The following is a 25,943-nucleotide window of genomic DNA, read 5'->3' as shown; positions in this document are numbered from 1 at the left end:
ACCGATAGGACGTGACTCTTTTTTTTCCCCGCATCGAGTTGTTGGAAAAGCAAAAAGATCGCTCATGTGTATGTTCCCATGCAAAAGAATAGGGTTCATATTCGTGCGTCTCGCAACGCACACATCTTGAGTGATTTTTCTCCACTGTGTGGAGCCGTCCTCGGGGTGCTTCCACATGTTACAGAAATGATTTAGGATTTCCAAAGTGGAATTGGTTGTGGAAAATCTGCATCATTTTACAGTACGGCCGTGTGGATGACGGTTCAAGAAATCCCGTCTGCGGCGGGGGTTAATGCTACGGTTTTCACCGTGGATTTTACCCCTCAAGTAATAATCTTTATATAGCGCCAACCTATTCCACAGCGCTTAATAAGGCTAGCTTCACACGGGCAAGGGCGCTATCGCATCATGAATCATGGCTTTATATCGCCCTCGCCATCCATGTGAAAACCGCCTCACATCACTCCGGGGATGAAGGGAATCCCCACCGCAGCTGTAGCAGACGCAACAGAGGATCTGCTAGTGCTTTCGACAGGGTTGGCACTGCTGCCGCTGCCTAATTGAGGCCAGTGGGGTGCGATGCGAGATCACGCAGCCAGATAGAACATGCCACAATTTGTATCCCGCATTGCGGTGCCATGCAGAAAAAGAATCGCTCACCCCATATGGATGGGATTCACATTTGTGCTTCTCGCAACACACGCATCTCATACATGGCCGGATGGCCATATAAAATAAGGTGGCGGGCCCGATGTATAACATGTTCTTTTAACCCTTTCCAATCCACTGTCTGACACCTAAAGACATTCTGATTAAAGGCTGATTAAAGACATCCGGCAGGGTATTCTTACTGTATGTTACTGGCTGCTCTGTTGTTGGGGTCCTCTCCAGCATGTCCCATACCACAGTACTGGCTCTAGCAAGCAGGTGGCGCCATTGTATAATGGCAGAAAGAGAAACCCCCCTAGGAAACCCTGAATCCAAAATTGGATTGCAAAGGGTTAAGGCCTTGTTCACACTTGTACAAGAGGTTATAAGCTGAGCCTCTGTTGCAGAATCCATTAAATTACTGGAAAAGATGGTGGTATTTTTGTCCAGTGACACCCCGGATACGATTACTGAACCTGGTGGATCCATTATAGTCAGCGGGTCCATTTGGCACCATTATTGTCCAGCATATCCCTAATCTGGCACTGGTATTGACCACCTAGAATAGAGCACAACCCGGGGGAGTTGACCGCGGCGCAGCGCTGTGACCGCGTCCTCCTGTGACCGTCTCTGGAGATGTTCTGTTATCTCTGGGAGCGATCGCCAGTATGTACCGTAATCTGTTTTTAATTCTGTCATTTCCGGTGGATATGAATTCCCATAAAGTGTCCTTGTTCTCCGCGTGTATTTTAGTCCCTGGTTCTGAAATGTCTGTATCTGCGCGGCCGGCTTATTTCCTACAGATGTCCAGTATCTGCTGTGAATGGGCGCAGTGTCCGCTCATGAAGCGCCGCACTATACAGAGTGCCGGATGATACATTGCTGCATTTATATCTAATATGAAGTGTTCCACTACGTGACACACAAGTATCTCATCTCACGGCTTGTTACTGTCTGTGAACCGTACAACTGCGGCTAATGTCATTCGGGGTAGTTCTGGCAGCGGTTTAGTGTCCCGGGGTAGTTCTAGGGTTAATATCTTCATTATACAGATGAAGCCTACGAATCCTTGTAGTCCCAGTGCGATCATGTAATGTAACAGCCAGTGCATTAGCTACATGCCTCTATGATATGGACTGTTAGGCTGGGTTCACAGGGGGCGGATTTGCCGCGGAAATTCCGTGCGGAATTACGCCGCGGTAAATCTGCATGCGGCCGCTAATCCCGGGATTAGCCAGCCATGTGGACGAGATTTCTCAGAAATTTCGTCCACACGGGATGGCAAATCCGCTGCGGCTAAGCCGGCAGAAGCCGCTGCTGCAGCGCGGATTTGCCGAATGCAGCAAGTCTATTCCCCCCCCCCCCCCCCCCCCCCCCCCCCGCTGCGGCCGCGCTCTCCTCTATGGGAGCGGAAGAGCGAGCAGCCAGGCCGCTTGAAAGCCGCCGCGGCTATTTCCGCGGCGGTTCTCCCGGCGGAAATGTCGCGGTTTTTGCTGCGGCCAAACCGTGACATTTCCGTCGGGAATTCACCCCGTGGGAACCCAGCCTTAGAGCTGCCGTCCGATCCTGTCATAATTTATGCGGAATGATTAAAAAATCGTTCAAATGGGCAGCTAGTGTCAGGAAGGTGTATTCGGGTTCAGGTCGCTTCTGTCTCGCTATAGAACAGACAGCTGAGTTCAACACTAATGTTTTTTTTTTCCCTGCGGATCCTGTTAATTTTTTACAAAACAAACGTGTATAAAACAGAAGGGAAATAGAAATGAACATAAAACATTCTTCACATTATTTTTTTTTTTCGGTGGATCCTTCAGAAAAAGTAAGGAGTTTTCCGTTTATTTCTGTATCTTCCCCTCCCCCCATTAGTTCCGGATGTCTCCTGCGCAGGCTCAGATATTAAACCCAATCCAAACACTGAAATGAGAAATGGTTGACAATAGATTGCTTCCGCTCCTTTTTTCGGTTTCCCATTGCCTACAATGTAAAAAAAAAATGGCCGCCCTTGTGTTTCCAGTTCAAAAAAACGGAACAAAAACGGATCAGTCAGCTCTTCTGTTGCGGTGTAAAATGAGAATGGAGACAAAAAATTAAAAAATGGTTTGAAACTGAAGGTATTCTATGGGCAGGAAAACTATAAAACGGCTCGGCCGAAGCAAAAACGCTAATGTGACCCGGCCCTAACTGAGCTGCTTGAGAACATGGAATACTGCGCACAGTTCTGGTCACCGGTGCTCAGGAAGGATGTTGCAGTACTGGAGGGGGTTTAAAGAAGGGCAACTAAACTAATAAATGCAATGAAGGGACTGTAATACCCAGAGAGGCTATCCAAATTGGGATTATTTACCCTGGAAAAAAGACGGCTAAGGGGTGATCAAATAACTATGTATAAATACATGAGGGGACAATACAAGGATCTCTCCCATGATCTGTTTGTACCCAGGACTGCGACAGTAACAAGAGGGCATCCGCTACGTCTAGAGGAAAGCAGGTTTCATCACCAACATAGAAGGGGGTTCTTTACTGTAAGAGCAGTGAGACTGTGGAACTCTCTGCCTGAGGACGTGGTGATGGCAAAATCCATAGAGGAGTTTAAGAGGGGACTAAACACCTTTTTAGAGCGCTATATTACAGGATATAGACATTAGATGACCAGCGGGTTGTTGATCTCAAATGTTGATACATTATGGAGTCGGGAAGGATTTTTTTTTTCTCCAAATAAGCTAAATTGGCTCGTTTTTTTTTTTTTTATTTTTTTTTTCCTTCCTCTGGATTAACAAGAGGGTGGAGGGGGGTAGAAACGGGCTGAACTAGATGGACATTGTCTTCATTCAGCCTAACATACTATGTTACTATGTAACATATACAGGTGCAGCATTGCTTGGGGTGCATTCACACTGGGGGAAACCTCTCGCTGGAGGCTTCTGCTGTGTCCTTCTGTAGCGCCATACAGTGGCAGAAGTTGGCCATAGATTCTGTAATACAAATAAAGTACGTTGCAGTGTCCAACATTTTCGGTGTGTTACTGATGTAATCTTATTCTGTACATTGTGAGTCTCGTGGGAGTTTTCCTGAGGGTCCACCCTGGAGAATGTTTGTGTATAGCCCAGTGTTGAAGGGTATGTGCACCTCTGAAAGTATTGCATTACATTTCATGCAGTAGTGTCTTGTACATAATATTTGTACCATGTGCATAGCAAGTAGTAGGGCCGGAAAAGATGCACTGCAGTGAAATTTTACTAACCGGGTCTCAGACGCTGAACTTTGTCACAATTGACCTTTGTAATGTTTTACTAAGACTGAAGTAACACACATGCTGTACAAGAGTGCTTGTACATGGCCTTTTCTGTCAGTCCCATTGAAATAGACGGTCACCATGCACATGCGACTGCCGCACCATTCACTCTTGTGTCATTGCAGGTAGATGCAATGTGCCCGCAGTGATGAGAAGAGGGAAGACAGGACTCCTGTTCTCAGGATCAGTGAGGGTCTCAAAGAAGAGACCCCTACCAATCAGACTTTTATTACCTATGCTATGGAGATGTGATAAGTCTATTTTGGGAATATTCCTTTAAACTCTGCTACATTGTAGCTGTATTGGGACCACTGAACATTCCCAACCAAGCTAGAGAGTATAGAAGTGCTTTTGAATCCCTTTCATTCGTCATATGAATGGTTCTTTACAAATGACTTGAAACCCAACATTTTAAGGATCTTTGATTTCTAGTTGTCTCCTCTTCATCTATTTATGGCTGATAAACATCATTTGGATGACTCGAGTGGCTATTTCACTTCACAAAATCAGCATTGTGCTTGGCGTAATGTCTCTACATCTGATAATGTGGATAAAAGCCGAGCTCTTCGCTCAGCATGATCTGCACATGTGAAGGAACATCTTGTCCAAAACACGTTAGGGGCAATTTATTAAGACTGGTGTTTCAAATGTTGATCCAAATGTGATTTCCTGCGGGACACAACCCGCCCTGGGGCTCCTGACGACTGTCGGATATTTGCTACTGAATACGCACCGCAGATCTGCAGCAAATAGTGCCCATAGCATGCTATGGGAAATCAAATCTTCCTCCACACTTGCGGTAACCAATTGCAGTTTCCACAAGCGGAGGAAAAATCACAGCATGCTCCTTTTTTTTTTTTGTGGATTCCGAGTGAATTGAAGTCAGTGGAAGCCGTCCGATCATCAGCCCTTCCACAATCGCATTGCAAAAAGGTCGCAGATTTCGCATCATCGGCAATTTCAAGTCACAAAGCCATAGAAGAATTTCAAAATATATAAATTTTTATAACCACTTTTGACACTTGCAACAGAAGGTTAAATTCTAAGATTCCTGCATTAATGGGAAGTATGAGACATCTATAGCACAGATAACACTGCTGGCCTGGTGACCCCCTAACACTAATTCAGGGACTATAAGGCCTAATTCTCACAAATGGATTACCGCTGCAAATTCCGTAGCAATGTCTGTCCATAGCATGCCATGTTAAAAGATTCTTCCATGCCCATGAGTGGAAATCGGCAGCAATTTTTCGCTCGCGGGGAAGAATCGCAGCATGCTCTATTTTGTGCGTAAAATCGTACGGATGGCTTCCGTTGCAGATATATTATCTTTTCAGATCTATTTCATGCAAGCCTGAAGGAGAACCCTGGGTAGGTTCGAAAGCTCGCTAGAACATCATGTGTATCTTCATGTTAGCCATTAAAAGGTATCCTATCTACAAGATTACATGGTTTCTGTTGCTGGGAAAAATCGCATATCTCTAAGTGATGACGCAGGAAAAGCAGTAGTATACAGAAAAAAAATCTGTACTGCACACGTCAAATGGCCCGCCGTGTGGACCATTCGCAGTACAGATGAAAACTGAAAGTGACAGATACGCGCGGACGCCACTGCTCCGCATGCCAAATCCGGCTCTGCAGTGTGCAGAAACGTGCAAAACGTGAGCTGCCTCCCCTCTATCTGTACCCGTACCCATACCTAAACCATGCTGCACAGAGACATAACTTGAAACTTCTGGTCCCCAATGTAAAACCTGTAACAGGGCCGCCAACTATAATGCTTTATTCATAGTACTGGGCTCCCTATATGGAGAACAGAGGCCTTATGGGCCCCTAAGGCTCCTGGGCCCCGATGCAACAACACCTTCACAGAAATATATGCTGGCTGTGAGTTGGAGTAGATTTCTTATATCATTTATGCCAGTTTCTAGCATTGAAATCCGCACCTCCTTATGAATATGTCGGGTTGGGGCAACAAGCGGCAGCCCTTTTTCTAAAAGGTGTCATAAGCAGCTGTAGACTGCAGAGTCACAATGTTTTTGCAAAATCAACTTGCAATTTTTGTACCACTTTTTTAAAATTTTAATTAGACAAAAGCTCCCCATTATTTGTGATTTGGAATCATAGCAACTTTTTCTCTTTTTAGGGTACTTTCACATGTGGCAGAAATGGTGCTGATTTTCGGCAGCAGTTAATCCGCGTCAAAAACGGCTTTAAAATCCCCTTCTGTTGAAAGTGTAAAATCGGCTGTGGATCCGCACAAAGTCCACATCGAAATTTGCATCAATAGTGCGGTTTTTAGAAATGGAGAAGATGGACATTTTTAGGATATGTACAGAGGGATAGAAATGCCAAACTACCAGTGTGTATTTTGATGTAGAAAAATATGGAAAAGGTCAATTATTTATTGAGATTATCCGAGCTCGCTGTAATATCTACTCTAGGGCTCATGACTTTTACAGGTGTTTGTGATGCTGGCAGAGATCGCGTATGGACAGCGAGTGCGTGACTGCGTATCTCTCACACACGGTCATTTAAAAAAAAAATTCCACTCTGTGTTTTAGAGTGGGGATGCGTATGAATCTATGAATCGCCACCCATACACGATGGGAAATATAAGCCCTTCCCTGAAAGCATCCCCGGTTTGTGTAAAAGAGAAAAAAATATATATAATCACCTCTCCGCCACTGCCGTGTAAATATTCCCCACAGGGAGCCCCCTTATCACTAAACACTGTGACAGCACTGCCTTTGATTGGCCCAGCGCTCAGCCAATCAGATATAGCCCTTTCAGCAAGCAGGGATTTTAAATCCCTGAAAGAGATTCAGACCAGTGCAGGAAGAACACTCAGCTGGACGCCTGAGCCCTGGCGGCTGAGGAGAGGAGTATTTTTTATTTATTTTTAACACATTCTAGGGATGATTTTTCAGGGAAGAGCTTATATTTTAAGCCCTTCCCCGAAAAATCCCTACAGGGCTTGCTGGCAGCCCATTGCTTTCAATGGGGCTGGAGAAGTGCTGGACCCATTTAAAGGAATGGGAGAACATCGCGATCCTCTGTCACAGCTGTTCTAGAAGAACAATGGTTCTAATAGACGTGTGGTTTTGTATGCACACGCTCATCTGAAAGCACCCTAAGTGCTATTCATCTTGACCTTTTCTACCCAAATGATAAAGGCATTCTGCAAGTTGTAGTACTCCAGAACACTCACTGGTGTTTTATACATACAGTAGTAGTTTGGGATTTGCATCACTTTGTGTTTTTTAGTAGTTTTACACAGTGGGGAAGATTTACTATTGGGAATTCCACCAGAAAGCTACCTTGTGTGGTTTGCACCACATTTTATCATGTGTTTAGACACTTTTGAATACTTTTTACGTCTCATCCAACAATTGGGCATGGCTTTTTGAAAATAGGAAGTGGTCTAAAAGGGATATTCTGTGCCAAAAATTGCACCAAATTTTGGTGCAATTTTTAGTGTAAACTAAACCAACTAAGTGGTATAAGGTGAGACTTGGCAATCTAAACAGCTGACAGCTCAGCAGAGCCACTGGGATAAATCTGCCACACTTTAAGACGGTCTAGTCCAAGTTTGCACTGTCAAACTGTCAGGCAGTATTAGTAAATGTGCCCCAGTATATCTGCAGCTTTTTACCCTCACTGTTGGAGGTAGGAACACTGGTACAACCCAACAAACCCAGGCCAACACACAATTTGACTGTATGAAATGTACCTACATCTAAGAGTGCTTTTACATTGGAGAACAGCCATCCCAATGACTATCCTGTGCTTTCAAGATAGTCATTCAGTGAATGGAGGTGGAGCGCGCCAGAGATCTCTATTCACAGTGAACAGGTAGTCGTTCAGAGATTAACTGCCTGTTTACACTGAGCAAAAAGTCGCTCATTAGTCGCTTTGTTTTCATTGGGCAATAAAGGTGAGGAATTTAAAAATATAAATAAAATAATATACACTACCGTTCAAAAGTTTGGGGTCACATTGAAATGTCCTTATTTTTGAAGGAAAAGCACTGTACTTTTCAATGAAGATAACTTTAAACTAGTCCTAACTTTAAACAAATGCACTCTATACATTGCTAATGTGGTAAATGACTATTCTAGCTGCAAATGTCTGGTTTTTTGTGCAATATCTACAAAGGTGTATAGAGGCCCATTTCCAGCAACTATCACTCCAGTGTTCTAATGGTACAATGTGTTTGCTCATTGGCTCAGAAGTCTAATTGATGATTAGAAAACCCTTGTGCAATCATGTTCACACATCTGAAAACAGTCTAGCTCGTTACAGAAGCTACAAAACTGACCTTCCTGTGAGCAGATTGAGTTTCTGGAGCATCACATTTGTGGGGTCAATTAAACGCTCAAAATGGCCAGAAAAAGAGAACTTTCATCTGAAACTCGACAGTCTATTCTTGTTCTTAGAAATGAAGGCTATTCCATGTGAGAAATTGCTAAGAAATTGAAGATTTCCTACAACGGTGTGTACTACTCCCTTCAGAGGACAGCACAAACAGGCTCTAACCAGAGTAGAAAAAGAAGTGGGAGGCCGCGTTGCACAACTAAGCAAGAAGATAAGCACATTAGAGTCTCTAGTTTGAGAAACAGACGCCTCACAGGTACCCAACTGGCATCTTCATTAAATAGTACCCGCAAAACACCAGTGTCAACATCTACAGTGAAGAGGCGGCTGCGGGATTTTGGGCTTCAGGGCAGAGTGGCAAAGAAAAAGCCATATCTGAGACTGGCCAATAAAAGAAAAAGACTAAGATGGGCAAAAGAACACAGACATTGGACAGAGGAAGACTGGAAAAAAGTGTTGTGGACGGATGAATCCAAGTTTGAGGTGTTTGGATCACAAAGAAGGTTTGTGAGACGCAGAACAAATGAAAAGATGCTGGAAGAATGCCTGACGCCATCTGTTAAGCATGGTGGAGGTAATGTGATGGTCTGGGGTTGCTTTGGTGCTGGTAAGGTGGGAGATTTGTACAGGGTAAAAGGGATTCTGAATAAGGAAGGCTATCACTCCATTTTGCAACGCCATGCCATACCCAGTGGACAGCGCTTGATTGGAACCAATTTCATCCTACAACAGGACAATGACCCTAAACACACCTCCAAATTGTGCAAGAACTATTTACAGCAGAAGCAGGCAGCTGGTATTCTTTCGGTAATGGAGTGGCCAGCGCAGTCACCAGATCTGAACCCCATTGAGCTGTTGTGGGAGCAGCTTGACCGTATGGTACGCCAGAAGTGCCCATCCAACCAATCCAACTTGTGGGAGATGCTTCTAGAAGCGTGGGGTGCAATTTCTCAAGCTTACCTCAACAAATTAACAGCTAGAATGTCAAAGGTGTGCAATGCTGTAATTGCTGCAAAAGGAGGATTCTTTGACGAAAGCAAAGTTTGATGTAAAAACAATGTTATTTCAAATACAAATCATTATTTCTAACCTTGTGAATGTCTTGACTCTATTTTCTATTCATTTCACAACGCATGGTGGTGAATAAGTGTGACTTTTCATGGAAAACACAAAATTGTTTGGGTGACCCCAAACTTTTGAACGGTAGTGTATATATAATTAATATATTTTTTTAATTCTCCAAATTAAGTTGGTTTGTTGAAAATAACGGCTTGTGCGGACAGATCTCTCAGTTAAATTATATTTACCTGCACATATATCTCATTTTCATTGACATTTGATGCCAAGTTTCTTCTTTAAAGTTTCTTCTGTTTACTCAGAGCTGGTGGTAGTTTGTGATATTTTGCTGGACCCCGTACGCTGCACCTGTTATGTGTTTTTGTTTTACAGCTGTTGGGGGGGGCAGACTTTCCTTTCGATGAGCCAGATAGCGTACTGGGAGCATGAAGCTCGGTGTCCGGAGACACTCTAAAAAATATATTAGGACATTACTTAAACTCCACTTTATAAGTTTATTAATGGAAACCCTTCTTTGTAGCCTTGGTTTCAAATTCTTTCAAGTTGCCCTGTAGACTCTTCATCGGACTGTAGGCTGCCACTGGTAGAAACTGGTAGTCTTGACTGAAGAGTGGACAGTTGGAAAGAATTTCCCAAGGAAGGGCGAGTCCATAGCAAAGATAAATCAGCAGGATCGCGCCTTTACACAGCCCCCCCCCCCCCCCCCCAATCACAGAAGAGCAAGGATGAGGGCTTCACGCTCCTCATAGCAGAGAAGGGCAGACCACCTATTCCAAAACAATATTTGTAAAGGGGGTAACTATGCAACATGTACCTAGAGATCTCCATGATGGACACATGAATAGCAATTTTTGAATTGTGCCATTATGCGCAGATATCCTCTACATCGGCTCTGCTCACATCTGCACCTCCTTTCGAAGCCTCTGTTGCAAATTTTGTAGGATTTGAGGGATAGAATAATGTTGCATGCTGTCAATACAGAGAACAGAGAACCCAGCCGACTCCATAATACGTTAGAGGGGATCCATGCAACACTTAGTATTAATTATACAATTAACCCTTTGCAATCCAATTTTGGATTCAGGGTTTCCTAGGGGGCTTTCTCTTTCTGCCATTATACAATGGCGCCATCTGCTGGCTAGAGCCAGTACTGTGGTATGGGACATGCTGGAGAGGCCCCCGACAAGAGCGGCCAGTAATATACAGTAAGAATACCCTGCCGGACGTCTTCCGACATCAGAGCTCTACAGCCTCCAATCAGAATGTCTTCAGACGTCAGACAGTGAATTGGAAAGGGCTAAGGCCAGACTCACACGGGTGGATTCCAATTGCGGACTACACGATTGGCATCCATACGGAGGATCCGCGGCAAGAAGCGGGCATTGAAAAGCATGTACTTTTTTGCTTTTTCGCTCACACTTGCGGAATATATATACAAATTGCATATTCCTCGAGCGGAAGAAAAAATGCAGCGTGCTCTATTTCGCTGCAGACAGCCTCCATTTAAGTCAATGAAGGCCGTCTGACCCACAGTCCATATGCAATGTTAATTGGGGAGCCCGCATCATCGCTTAATGATGGCACAAAAAATAGAAATATTGAGGAAGAAAAAAAGTTGTACTGCGCATGGTCGACAGCAAGCCGCCGCGGTAATTTGCAATACAGATAAATCTGGTACGTAGGGTCACCGGCCGGGCTCAAAGCCGGAATGCGCTGTAGGCTTCCCACATGCAGAATTCAGTCCCTTGTAAACCCGGCCTAATCCGGCAATGCAATACAGATTCCGTTCTAAACGGACACCAAGGGGGGAATTTATAAGACCAGCATTATAAACCCCCATCTTAATATGTTTGCCCCAAAGGCACGATGTGCCTAATTCGTAAAGAGGTATAAAGCTCTTCATGTAATGGATGCATCCCGGCTCCTCCGTATGCCTGAGCAGAAATCTGTGCCAGGTCCAACCTGGTGGACATCTCTGGTCTAATTGTACGTCCGCTTGTGGTGTAAATTCTATATTGATCTGCTGGTTTGTGGGTGGCCATGCCCCTTCCTGACAAGCCTCGCCCACTTTTTATGAAAAGCAGAAAAGTCAATTTTTTTGTGGAAATCCAAACTTGAGCAATTTTTTTTTTTTTTTTAATGCCAGAAACTGGTGTGTAAACTTTTTATGGCTGCCCCCCACGATGCCAGTGTGAATGCACCCTGACAATGTCTGTACACTGCTGTTTTACGCCTCCCCCAAGTGTCGTCATGTGTTCGGTTTAATAGGATGTGCCATAAAGGAGTAGTTGCTATTCGGGGCCCGGAGCCCCTTGGCCGGGAGCGCTGCTGTTGCTTCTTGTGTTAATCATTGTTGTTTACATGGCATTCCTGAAGCCAGAAGTTTCCATGTCTCCTCCCGGCAGCGGCGGGCTGTTAGTGATGTTGTTCCATGTTTCCCAGGCTAATGATATCCTTAGCAATGACATTCATGAAGACGCAGTCCCATGACACTTAATTTTCAACCACATCAGTTCCCTCAATAACCGTGATTATGACTTTCTCCGTCTTAATCAGTAAACAGTACATTCTCCCATAATAACCGGCTGGATCGGTGGGAGCGGCCGATTAGCTGCTGCCGGCCATGGGAATGCAATGTGTGTTTTGTATAGCAATGGAATATGGTATATACTGGAGAGAAGGGGTGGCAGGAGGGAAGGATGTATATAGCACATGTAATACGCAATGAAATAACGCTTGTGTGAGCCCGGTCTAACACATTACTAAGAGAATACTGGAGGTCCGAAAACGGGCACAAAAGCATTTATAGTACAGCATTTCAGGCTTTGGAGAATATGCTGAAACGTACATAGACGTTTGTGTCAAAATGTGTTCCCATGTGTCATCTGCCACGTTTGAATACAATTTGACACGTCTTCATGCAAATTTTGTGCTTATTGTGGATGTCCAATAAGGCTTACTCACATGGGACAGAACTCGGCCCCATTAAACTCGGTGTGTGCTCACACAAAAAACTAAATGTATTCACATGATTTGCGTTTTAAATAACATCTATTGGGCCAACCCCCCCCCCCCCCCATTAGAAGTGTCAGTCAGTTTCTCACTGACCAAAATTGTACTCACCCGTGTGAACATGGCCTGAGTTTTAGAAATCTGTTAGCAAAATGACACTTTTTAATGCAGTGGCCCCATTCTGTGTCCAATAGTCTGTTGCTCGGTGGATATGTATCCAGCTTCATCATTATGGAACCAACAATTGCACCCAAGGATTCGGGCTGAACGCCATATTTATCAGACCGACAATCACTTTTTCTGAGACTTGTTACATGCATGTAGAAGGAGCGTCCGATTGTGTCCGATTGTGTCCGATTGTGTCCGATTGTGTCCGATTGTGTCCGATTGTGTCCGATTGTGTTTTTCACGCTATGCAGTTTATAGACAAAAACTGTGGCTGCTTTTTAGAAGTCTAAATGAGTTGTAGAGGTGCCGCCTGGAGGGGTCAGCCGCTGCTCCATATACCTTAGTCCTTGTGCACATTGTTGAGGAATGCGAGACCTATCACAGCCACATACTGCGTGGACATGTTTATTTTTACAATATTTCTGATGCCATTCTTGCATACTGTGTCAGCCAAACGGCAAGATTTCGATTGGGGCGTTTTGCCTCGTGTTTTTTTTTTTTTTTTTTAAATCTGCATTTTCAAACACCGGCTACTGCATTTGACAGAGCTTTGTAACGCATCATGATTGTGATGAGTGATAAGGTGCTTTAAAAAGCACGAAAACGCACCAAAATAAAGCATGCAGCGCTCGGAAATCGTGGCATCAGAAAACGCTGCATTCGAGTACAGGTCTGCAAGGACCCATTGAAATGGGAGCATTGTAAAAAGGCATGTGTGAGGGGGGTCTAAGGCTGGGTTCTCACATGGCAGAATCTCGCAGTTTGGCCGCAGCGAAAAGCTGTGAGATTTCTGCCGGGAAAGCGCTGCTTCAACCTGTGGCAATTAGCACGGCCGCGCGGGGCGAAGGGACCCTGTGCGGCGGCCGCGCGGGGCGAAGGGACCCTGTGCGGCGGCCGCGCGGGGCGAAGGGACCCTGTGCGGCGGCCGCGCGGGGCGAAGGGACCCTGTGCGGCGGCCGCGCGGGGCGAAGGGACCCTGTGCGGCGGCCGCGCGGGGCGAAGGGACCCTGTGCGGCGGCCGCGCGGGGCGAAGGGACCCTGTGCGGCGGCCGCGCGGGGCGAAGGGACCCTGTGCGGCGGCCGCGCGGGGCGAAGGGACCCTGTGCGGCGGCCGCGCGGGGCGAAGGGACCCTGTGCGGCGGCCGCGCGGGGCGAAGGGACCCTGTGCGGCGGCCGCGCGGGGCGAAGGGACCCTGTGCGGCGGCCGCGCGGGGCGAAGGGACCCTGTGCGGCGGCCGCGCGGGGCGAAGGGACCCTGTGCGGCGGCCGCGCGGGGCGAAGGGACCCTGTGCGGCGGCCGCGCGGGGCGAAGGGACCCTGTGCGGCGGCCGCGCGGGGCGAAGGGACCCTGTGCGGCGGCCGCGCGGGGCGAAGGGACCCTGTGCGGCGGCCGCGCGGGGCGAAGGGACCCTGTGCGGCGGCCGCGCGGGGCGAAGGGACCCTGTGCGGCGGCCGCGCGGGGCGAAGGGACCCTGTGCGGCGGCCGCGCGGGGCGAAGGGACCCTGTGCGGCGGCATGAGCGAGCATACTCGTTAAGGCAAATTACTTGAGCGAGCATCGCCATTTTCGAGTACATGCCTGCTCGTCCAAAAAGATTCGAGGGCCAGTGGGGAGTGAGCGAGAGTGAGAGCGAGCAAGAGAGATATCCCTCGCCGCCCCCCGGCGACCCCTGAATCTTTTCGGGGCAAGCAGGCATGTACTTGAAAATGCTCATACTCGCTTGAGTAATTTCTCTTAACGAGTACGCTCGCTCATCTCTAGTCGCCCAGGATAAAGGGACCCTGTCCGATGGCCGCCCAGGATAAAGGGACCCTGTCCGATGGCCGCCCAGGATAAAGGGACCCTGTCCGATGGCCGCCCAGGATAAAGGGACCCTGTCCGATGGCCGCCCAGGATAAAGGGACCCTGTCCGATGGCCGCCCAGGATAAAGGGACCCTGTCCGATGGCCGCCCAGGATAAAGGGACCCTGTCCGATGGCCGCCCAGGATAGACGAGCCAATTATTATTTGAACGAGCGAATTACGTCAATATTCGCTTGTGCCGTTTGTTTAGACAGATACATCGTTAGCTCATTCAAGCGAGAAGTCGCTCAGAATTGTTTTGTCTTTCACGTTCGCTGCATAAGTAACTGAGAGGGGCTGAGCGAGCGCTGTTAAAACCAAACGATAAGTGAACGAGCCAGCGATGATTTTTATGTCTGCATAAAATGAGTGATGAATAGAGATGAGCGAGCATACTCGTCCGAGCTTGATGCTCGTTCGAGTATTAGGGTGCTCGAGATGCTCGTTACTCGAGACGAGTACCACGCGGTACTCGTCTCGATTAAACAAGCACTGACCATTGAATTCAATGGAGCCGGCAATACAGCCGGCTCCATTGAAAGCAATGGGCTGCTGGCGATCGCGAATGAATTGTCGGGAAGGGCTTAAATATATAAGCCCTTCCCTGCAATTCATCCAAAAATGTGTAAAAATAAAAAAAATATATACTCGCCTTGTCCCGGCAGAACGATGTTAGCCCATTTAATTCAATGGAGCCGGCAATATAGCCGGCTCCACTGAAAGCAATGGGCTGCCGGCGATCGCGGGATGAATTGTCGGGAAGGGCTTAAATATATAAGCCCTTCCCTGCAATTCATCCAGAAATGTGTAAAAATAAAAAATATATATATACTCTCCTGGTCCCGGCAGACGGAGTTCAGCGCGGCCAGCGGCAGTCCTCCTGAACTGCTCTGAACAGCTGTGAGTAGTATTCAGCAGCCGGGGATTTAAAATCCCCCGCCTGCTGAATGAGCTGCCTCTAATTGGTCACAGCCTGACCAATCAGAGGCAGATCTCACTCACACACCCATTCATGAATTTATGAATGGGTGAGTGACTGCTGCCTCTCATTGGCTCAGCGCAGGGACCAATCAGATGAGAGGCAGCAGTCACTCACCCATTCATGAATGGGTGTGTGAGTGAGATCTGCCTCTGATTGGTCAGGCTGTGACCAATTAGAGGCAGCTCATTCAGCAGGCGGGGATTTTAAATCCCAGGCTGCTGAATACTACTCACAGCTGTTCAGAGCAGTTCAGGAGGACTGCCGCTGGCCGCGCTGAACTCCGTCTGCCGGGACCAGGTGAGTATGTATATTTTTTTTATTTTTACACATTTTTGGATGAATTGCAGGGAAGGGCTTATATATTTAACCCCTTCCCGACAATTCATCCCGCGATCGCCGGCAGCCCATTGCTTTCAATGGAGCCGGCTGTATAGCCGGCTCTATTGAATTCAATGGGCTAACATCGTTCTGCCGGGACAAGGTGAGGATATTTTTTTTTATTTTTACAAATTTCTGGATGAATTGCAGGGAAGGGCTTATATATTTAAGCCCTTCTCGACAATTCATCCCCCGATCGCCGGCAGTCCATTGCTTTCAATGGAGCCGGCTGTATTGCCGACTCCATTAAATTCAATGGGCTAACATAGTTCTTCTCTGCCACAGCTGTTACAGCTGTGGCAGAGGAGAACGATCTTTATGCTGACAGTGGGGGGGTCTCACTCTTGCCACTATTGTGGCTTAACAGTGGGACCTGGGAACTTGAGATGCAGCCCAACATGTAGCCCCTCGCCTGCCCTATCCGTTTCTGTGTCGTTCCCATCACTTTCTTGAATTTCCCAGGTTTTCACAAATGAAAACCCTTAGCGAGCATCGGCGATATACAAAAATGCTCGAGTCGCCCATTGACTTCAATGGGGTTCGTTACTCGAAACAAACTCTCGAGCATCACTGAAAGTTCAACTCGAGTAACGAGCACCCGAGCATTTTGGTGCTCGCTCATCTCTAGTGATGAACAAAAAGTTATCATTCATTTTGGCTCATTTGAACTTTTTTGAACGATGATCATTCTTGCATTGTGAGCAGTGATGATCCATTCTTCTTTCTTATTCTTTCCCATTTCCACTATTCGTTACAATACACAGAGTTTTGTGGCTTGTTTTCTAGCACTCTGATGAGACTTGGGGTTACTGTTTGTCATTGACCCAGCTAATTAAACACCGCAGATTAGAACAGGCTCGTGTTAGATGCTTTAATGTGTCTAGTCTCCATTACAGACCATTTAATTAAAAACAAACCAGATGAGCTCTACCTGATAAATGAGTAATACTACAAGCAATAGCACTGCTGATGATTGTGCGCTGTGGGTCATGCATGGTTTGGGGTAGTGCATGCCCTTCCTGGCACGGTGACTCCTGGATGGAGAAGTGGAGCTGCTGCCGGTAGTCATGATCCAGGCATGGTGCATCAAGTATGCAGCAGAGAATCTGAGAATCTGTAATGGTTTGTATACAGCTTGGAAGCCCCGGGGAGCTCAGCTGGTGAGAGATTCTCAGATGGTTAGGATTTCATTGGTGAGTAAGAGGAATCACATGAGGATTGTAGCACTATACATGGCAGGCTGGGGGCTCGCATGCCAGAAAGCACTGAGTTCACAGACACTGCTCCATCTGAGCAAATAAGCCAAGACAAATGTCCTGCTGGACAGAGATGTGGGAGCTTGGAGGAAGGCACAAGCCCTGTGAGGAGGAATAGCATTTCACACTTTAGTCTTCTTGCTGTTAGTCCTAGCCATAGAGAACATCCGAAAATGTCCAAGGACTGTTTCTGCAATGTCGTTGAGAGTGTCACGGCAGCCTTGTGCTGCTTCTACCAGAGGAAGTCTGTTATTGGGGTTAAGGTAAGTGAGAAGAACAGAATCTGTACTTCTTATCTGTTGTGTGTGAGCGTAGTGAATAACGCTGACCAGTATCCAAATTATGTATCGTGTCCACTAAATGTAGTTTGGCTCCTCTACTTTATCTACCACTTTAGCTGCATCTGTCTAGCTGATTAGTAATGGCATATTTGACTCATTACAAGTTTAACTCTTTTAATAACATTTTAACTTTTTTCAATGGAGAACTGGAATAAGTTTCAGAACTCGATGGAATCCTTTTGTATACTCATAGAAATTAGTCATTGGTTGTTTTTAGGGGATTGTAATTTTAGGGCTTTAGTGTGTCGCTTGGCACAGTTTGTGATTTATGATGGGTGGAAACTGATGGTTCGACTAGTCGGCTTGTTGCATTTATGGTGGCGGATTGATGTAAAGATCATTTATGCCTTTGCAGCTAATTGCAAGAGATGATTGATTTTCTGTTAAATCAGAGAAATGTAGAAGACGGTCCATCTAGTCTGCCCTTACATTATTCCCCTCTTAGGCGAGAGATAAGATTATCCGAGGCATAATAGAATTCATTCATAGTTGATTTCCAACCACGTCTGCTGGAAACTTGTTCCAAACATCTACTACGGTGCTATTTAAGTAAAATAATATTTTCAGACATGGCTTCTTACCTTCCCCTACTAATCTCAGGTTGTGCCCCCTTCTTCTAGTGGTTTTAGCTTCTCATGTAAAACACTTCGCTCCTGAATTTTAAACCTTTCAGTGTACTTAAAGGTGTCGATCATGGTCCCCCCCCCCCCCTTCTTTTCTCTAGAATATACAAATTAGGTGCTTTTAAAGAGGCATCCCCTTCTCGAACATGGCTGAGACGAGTATGCAGCCCATATGCTGCTGTCACTGGTGGTTGGGAGTATGGAAATAGCTAAAACACCTATTCTACAAAGTTTCTATAACTGAATGAGTTACCGAAACAGTATAGGACAGCCAATGGTTGCAGCGGGGAGGGGGTCAAGGGATGCCTGCTCTGGTGATAGGTGCAAGTCCGAGAGGTGGAACCTGCATCTAGGCGTCATCTATAACATATCCTATATGTATGAGATGAAAATACCCCTCTTGGTGCTCAAGACTCCCACCAGTTGTGTAGCCCATCGTTGGGTTTGTTCTACTTCTCCATAAACTTCTTTATGTAGGTGAGCTCTCCAGAACTGAACATGGAGTGACAGATTTACTAATTTGATTGTACGTGGATCTGGTCATTAAATGTGCCACATTTGTAGTACATGATATCACACCAAGTTTTAGACTTAATTTAGTTGAAGAATCCACTGCACCTCGCCCGACAGTGGTGCAAGGGGTTGGTTAGATGACACAATGTTCACCAAATTTTTGGCACAAACTAAGGCAACCAATAGCATACAATTAGACAAAGGTGTCTAAAGATGCACCAAATGTATGATCCATCATTTGCTAATGCTCCTTGTATACAGTGACAAATTATTCACACGAGCGAATGATGACGGAGGTCGCTTGTTCGCTCGTGTAGCCTGCTTATACAGGCAGATAAATCGTACACCGTTTCATTTGTATTTGCATTCGCATATCATTCAGCCATTCACATTCAGAAGCTGCTCCCCATCCAGCGCTGCAACCCCGGCGCACGGAACCCGGAAGAAACAGCGGGTGGTCATGTGCCCGTTTATTGTGGACGTGACCACTCAGCCACTCACAGGCTTCAGCAGTGTGATTCTTCCATGGCCATGGAAACCTGGCTGAGTAGTTATGTGCACATTAAACACCACTCGCCTATCCCGTCCAGCTCTGGTGGTCAGGTGCCGTTCATTATGCACATTGACCACTCAGCCACTCTCAGGCTTCAGCCGTGATTCTTCTATGGGAGCTCAAACCTGTGATTGGCTGAGCAGTGATGTGCACAATAAACAGCACTCCCCTATACTGTCCAGCACTGCAGCCCCAGTGCCTGCCACATAGAATCTGGAAGAAACTGAGGGCATCGGAGCTGCCGCGCTGGACGGGATAGGGGAGGATTCTGTTTTTTGACTTTAAGTCCTTCTTTTTAACTTTTTTTTTGTTTGTGTTGGAAAACCCCTCCAAGGCTAATATCACACAGGTGAGCGCGATATCGGGCTGTGAAAATCTACCTGATATCGTGCATGTGCGATGTCCCTGCGGATGCAAGGCTTTTTTGTGTTAACGTTTTCCATCACTTCTGAAAAGTTGCAATCAGCAAGTGTTTCGCAGCTCCATTGAAAACAATGGGCGAGGTGTTCCGAGGGAACACCAAAAGATAGGACTTTTTTTTTTTTTCCTGCACAGCGATGCAGAAAAGAAATCGCTCAGATATATGACCCCATTCAAAAAAAGGGGGGTTCATATTCGTGTGAGATTTGTGCGTTCGCAACGCACAAATCTCGCACAATTTTCTCGGCTGTGTAAAGGCGACCTAAGAGTGCCAATTAAATGTTTGCGCAGCTCATTTCAGCTGCAGTTAGCAGTCCAGACATAGAAGTCGCTATTATTTGTACTTCTGAAATAGTCCTGACGTTCCCATAGTCCCTTCCATTTGAACAAATTCATCTGGTCCCGGGGGAGAGTAACATAGTATTTATGAGCGTGCTGCAGCCTGGGAAGAAAACCCAAAATATGCTTCGTGCCAGAGAAGCGGAGACGTTTCCTTTCAGCTTTTTCTTCCCTCCGTAGATCTGTCGCTCTCTATTTATAGTCTTGTGTAGATGATTTCCACGTCACGTATCTCTAGTGTTACTCGCACTGCGCCGTGTCACATGCCCGGGACAGCACAAGGACAGTAGTAAGGGGCCTTGTAGACCAGCAGATTAATCGTGCTAACGAGCGAGTGGCGACATTGTTGGCTCGTTCCCTATCATGCAGGCTGTATAGACAGGCAGATACATCGTTGGCTCGTTCAAACGAGAATCGCTCAGTATCATTCCGTCTATCACATTCGCTCTATAAGTGAACGAGAAGGACTGACGGAGCGCGATTTAAACTGATCGATACGTGAATGAGCCAACGATGATTTTAACGCCTCATTCTGCGGCTCGTATTTAGAACAAACTATTATCATTCACTTTTGCTCATCTCCTCTGGCGGCTGTGTATTACATATACTATATATACATTGGAAAACTCTCAAGCAAGATGATCTGTTGCCTTATGCAATAATAGCCTATGATTGATTGCAGTCCACACATGCATGTCCGTGAAGATCACCCTATATTAAAATACGACCTCATTTATAGCTGCTGTCCATGGCATTCATTATTTTAGCAGACATTAAAGTGACCCGCCGCACCAGCTTTTCTGACTACTTGATGTGCACTGTGTATTAGTATGTATCATTACTATAAGACACTACGCCTGCTTTCATTAACCAGTGCTGCCCACATAAGCAGTGCTGACCAGTCAGAGCAGTGACAACCAATGCATACTAATATATAATGTGCAGCAGGCAGTCAGAGCAGTGGTGCGGCCATCTTTGTGTATCCAGACCTGGAGGGTCGCTTTAAACAAAGTTCATCTTTATACTGATTTGGGCTTAAATCACCATTTCTGTGCCTCTTATATCAATAGTCATCTACTGATTATGAATAGTCATATACTTTATTTAGTTTTTGGACCCGTATTTGCACGAGGTCTCCTATTGTAGCCCTGAATTGTAAGCGCTGTTATTGCAAACACAGGTGACATCTGCTCTCGGATGAGTTGACACTAAACATCAGGGACGCCTGTAGAGCGGTTGTGCAGTGGACACATGGTGAGGGCTTCAAGTAGCTTCACTTGTATTTGGTGTATGCTGTAAATCAACGCCCTACACTACGCCCCCTGATCTTATTTAGATGTTGTATTTGGAGGTCTGTATGTTAATGGACTCCTTTTACACAGTAGGGTTAATTATACCGGCCACCAGACCTATGCATATTGTATAGACCAATGCTGCTCCTCATCTTGGAGAGGATGGAGTAACAATACATCATCCGGCTGCTCACAAAGGGTCTTTCAGCCACCGTCTTGCTCCGGCTATTGGTAACCGGTACTCCTTCCTGTTCCACGGCTCATTCTCCACATCGTAAGAAGCAGCGGAGCCCACGTCAATCATCAACTTAACGGGTTTTATTGTAGTCTATACGATGCTTGATTTCTCCTTGGGCGCTGGGGTGGCACAATCCGTGGGGCTCAGTCGATCATCCCCGCTTCACTAACTCTTAAGCTTGGCACACTCCGTCAACTCTCTAGATCTCTGACCTGACTTACTCTACCCGGGGGCACCACCCTCTGATATATGGCACACCCTGGTTACCAGGGGGATGAGGATCTTTGGCACGTTGCTTCAGTCACGGGTTGGCCTTCCCAGCGCCCAGGGGCCACAGCATTATAACAAACGTTGTTAACAAAACAGTACTTAAAGATACAGCGCAGACAAACCGTCGGTGGGCTATGTAACGCATTCTTACATTTACAGTACTGTGCAAAAAAGCAGGTGTGGAGGAAAATATTGTAAACTAATAATACTTTAAAAAAACAGAAGTGTTAATAGGTTATTCTTGGCAATTAACATGAAAGAATGATGAAACTGAATTGTGCCCAACGGACATCCCACTGACTATAATGGGGTTCGTTCGATGTCCGGCCTGCAGTCTGGCATTTTGCTAGAGTTTGCGCTTTTTCGTCATGTTCTCTAATGGAAATGAGAAACGGAGGTTCTGAACGGAACGTCTGACGCTGACGTGAACAAGTCCGAGTTCTGTAAGGGTGACCTCACACCTGCGTTTAGACTCAGTTCAGGGTTTCGGTCTCTCTGTTCTGTTTTTGGAGGAGACAAACTGAAATAATATGGATCCATTTTTTCCCCATTGATTTTAATAGGGTTTCAAAAAAAAACAAAACGGAAAGACTTCCGTTCTCTTACATTCTGTCAGGTTTCCGTTTTTGTTTTTTTTTGTTTTTTTTTTACGGGAAAAATAAAGCTGCAGACTATATTATTTCACCGGCCTCAAAAACAGAAACTGAACAGAACCAAGCTGAAGCCTTTTATGTATTTCTTTCTGTTTGTTTGAAACCTCATTAAAATCAATGGGGAAAAAAACTCTCTAAATTACCACTTGAGAGAGGCCTGCACGATACGCGAATCAGGACTGGTATTCCAAATACTGCGCTGCACTTGAATTAGGAACACTTTCAGTTGTGTTACTGCTTTTCATCTGGGTTGGAATGGTCTTTATTTTTTAAGACCTACCTTGTACCCGATAAGGGTGGCATCTGATTTGTCGGCATCGTTCTGCTGTTAATAAATGTTCAGCGCATCATATCTGTTCCAATGCTTCCTCCACCAAACAAACCGTTATCTGCATTGCTCCAATCTTGCGACAGGGTCTATTACAATATTGGAGTCAAGAGCCCCTCAGTATGGTGGGGATGGTATCCGCTCCAGGTCCGATGAGTCCCCTAGTTTCAGGGCCACCGTTCTAGAGGGTCTTGCAATCCAAATCTTAGCTCTGACTTCAGTAAATCCCCCATGCAGATCCTGAGCATGCACCCTAGTATCCCCAAAGGCTCTTACAACGTAGTTCTTCTTAAAATCTGTAGGCTGTCTTGGTAAGTCCTTATTGTTCAGAACGTTAGCTTTTCTCCTTAGGGAGAGCACCTAGAAGGTGAGCGAGCGAGGAGACTTCTAAGGCCATTCATGCTCCTCTGGGTAATATGCAAATAGCGGGGGTGGAGCAATACCTCTGTAGCGCCACCTACTGGAAGGCAGCATTCCTGCAAGTCAATGTAAGACCCTTTATACAAGCCTTGTAACAATAACTGGGAATTGAGAGCTAAGCCAGAATCCATACACAGCCAGCTGTTTCGGGGGGTTTGCCCCTCATCAGTGTGCAGTAGGTGTCTGGCTTGGCTAGCGACAGGCCTGTGACATGGGTCAGGAATAGAGATGAACGAATATACTCGTTTCAATTAATGACTCGATCAAGCACCACGATTTTCGAGTACTTCCGTACTCGGGCGAAAAGATTCGGGGGGGCGGGGGGTGGCGTGGCGGAGCGGGGGATAGCAGCGGGGAACAGAGGGGAGCCCTCTCTCTCTCCCTCCCCCCCCCCCCTCACCCATACTGCCCATCGAATCTTTTCGCCCGAATACGGAAGTACTCGAAAATCGCGGCGCTCGGGCGGAAAAGGGGCGTGGCCGAGTAGGTTCGCTCATCTCTAGTCAGGAACACTATCTTTTCTCCTTCCAGTAGGTGATGCTGCAGGGGTATTGTTCCATCTCCCTTATTTGTTCTTCATGTTGGCTATTTGATGTGGCTCCCTTGGAGTCTACTCTATTAACTCAGAATTTCCTAAGTCAAACCCCTTTTTAAAGCGCATTTCCAATAATAACAGTATACTAAGAAATCAATATTAACTGTTACATTAGAGAACGTACAATGTAACTAATTGCGAAACCTATTCTGGTCGGTTCATCAAAGGTGAGCCTGCATTCTAATCTGGTGTGTGTTCTCCCACAGCCAGATGCACGGCTATATCTAGCTGTCCTGATTCTTCACATTTCAGCTGAGTATTTATATCGTTGGTCGGATGTGTTTATTTTGTGCGACCTTTTGGTACAGCTGCATCCATTACATATAGGAGAAAGAATTACCAAGTAAAACACGACCCAGCGGCCCATCGTGGAAACTTCTCCCAACAATCCGCCTGCGACAGACGTGTTCTGCAATATGAACATATGAATAGTGGAATGCAGAACTAGTTCTATGTTAGAGATTATCGAGCTCCAGCGTCCCGACCTTCGTCTCCCACTATTATTAGGGCTTTAATTAAGATCTACAGTGGTTTAATCTGCTCTTTGTGTCCAGCTGAACATACCATTCATGCAGTTCCCATGTCTTTTGCCCTTAAGCTCCAGAGGTCAGCAACTGGAAGAATGTAACTTAAAAGTTCCTAGCATCCACCATGGACGAACGGCCTTCTGAATATTGGATATGGTGTAAATATAACATTCTGTAGAGAAGGTGAAGGACGTTCAAGGAGAGCCGAGGAAGAAGATACAGTCCAGTTGGGAATAGATGATGAGCAGTAGTGACATTTATGAAGCAATGTTGTCCCATGTCAATAAGACTAAGTGGCAAATACTGGGCACTGCGGGCGAGATGCCACATATAAAATGCATGGAGAATGATCACAGAGAATCGTGAATGTCTGATAAAGGAAAGTAGCTGTCACTAACCATACGGAATGGCCTCGTCATGTCAGTGTCACACTGAGGAATGTGCCAGCGGGGACCTTATACATATTTGTACCTTCTATAGAAGGTGCTCTTAGTAGACACTATGAAGAAGTTGGTAAGTCTGTAAAATCATCTTGGTCTGTTATACAGGATGTAAATGGCTGTACACTTGTCATGGTTATAAGGCTGGTTGCAGACAAGTATATGCTGACTGCATTTATGCATCTGTAATATGGACTGGTGTCCTGACCTAACCATGTATGATGACCATCTGCAAATAAGGAATAATACCTCTGCAGCGCCACCTATTGGAAAGGCAGCATTCCTGCAAGTCAATGTCAGACTCTTTGTACAAGCCTTGTAACTGGGAATTATAAACCAGTCAGAATCCATACAGAGACAGCAGTTTTGGGGTGATTGCTCCTCATCAGTGTACAGTAGGTTTCTGGCTTGGCTAGTGAGAGGACTAGGGCATGAGTCGGGAAAGGTATTGTTTCTCTTTAACCAGCAGGCTTTTTTTTCCATTTTGATTTTTTTTTCCTCCCCCCTTTTAGAAAATCGTACCTCTTTTATTTATCCATCGACGTCGCTGCATGAGGGCTTGTTTTTTGCAGGACAAGTTGTATTTTTCAATAGTGCTATTTAATGTACCGTATAATGTACTGAAAAGCTTTAAAAAAATTCTAAGTGGAGTGAAATGGGGAATAAAACAAAAATGTTGCCATCCTTGGGTGCGTCTTGTTTCTACGGCATACACACTGCAACAAAAATGACATACCTTTTTTTTATGGGTCAGTACGATTAATACAATACCAAATTTTATATCGTGTTTTTTTTTTGTGCTTTTTTATTTTTTTCAAAGATATTTAATTTTTTTCAATTATTTTGTGCCGCCATCTTCTGTCGGCCATAACTTTTTTTATTTTTCCGTCTACATAGTTGTGCAAGTCGTCATTGTTTGTGGGTTGTCCTGTAGTTTCTATCTGGTACCATTTTGGAGTACATATGAGCTTTTTGATCACTGTTTATTGTATTTTTTCTTGGAGACAGGGTGACCAAAAAAGTACTATTCTGGCGTTCTTTATTTTTTTGACGATGTTCTCCTTGCGGGGTAAATAATGCATTACCTTCATAGATCTGACTTTTATGGACACAGCAATGCCAAATATGTATTTTTGTTTTATTTAGATTCTTTTATTACAAATATGGTAAAAGTTGCTTTTTTTCTTTCAACTTTTATTAACTTTCATTTTTTTTTAATAATTAACACTTTTTTAAAACTTATTTTTATAGGGGACATGAACTAGCGATGCTTTGATCGCTCCTGCAGTATGATGTAGTGCCATAACATTACATCGTATTGCGATCTGACAGGCATTCTATTAAGCCACGCACAGGCAT

The 25,943-nt window shown here is 45.6% G+C and overlaps 1 protein-coding gene across 2 annotated transcripts in view; it reads left to right on the top strand.

Annotated features, from left to right (window-relative positions):
* BCAR3 (BCAR3 adaptor protein, NSP family member) overlaps positions 1–25,943 on the top strand; it is a 107,750-nt gene that overhangs the window by 47,157 nt on the left and 34,650 nt on the right. The window contains exon 1 of one of the 2 annotated variants that reach the window (XM_066597365.1): positions 17,048–17,295. The exons of the other annotated variant lie outside the window; for it this stretch is intronic. Within the exon in view, the coding sequence (XP_066453462.1) occupies positions 17,206–17,295 (90 nt within the window). The 5' untranslated portion in view covers positions 17,048–17,205. Of the gene's footprint in view, positions 1–17,047; positions 17,296–25,943 lie in introns of those variants that run through there. 2 annotated transcript variants of the gene reach the window in all.

The sequence above is a fragment of the Eleutherodactylus coqui genome, chromosome 3 (assembly GCF_035609145.1).
Source record: "Eleutherodactylus coqui strain aEleCoq1 chromosome 3, aEleCoq1.hap1, whole genome shotgun sequence".
NCBI classification, from domain to species: Eukaryota; Metazoa; Chordata; class Amphibia; order Anura; family Eleutherodactylidae; genus Eleutherodactylus; species Eleutherodactylus coqui.
Note: the sequence above shows the minus strand (reverse complement) of the source record. Positions and strands in the feature narration are given on the sequence as shown.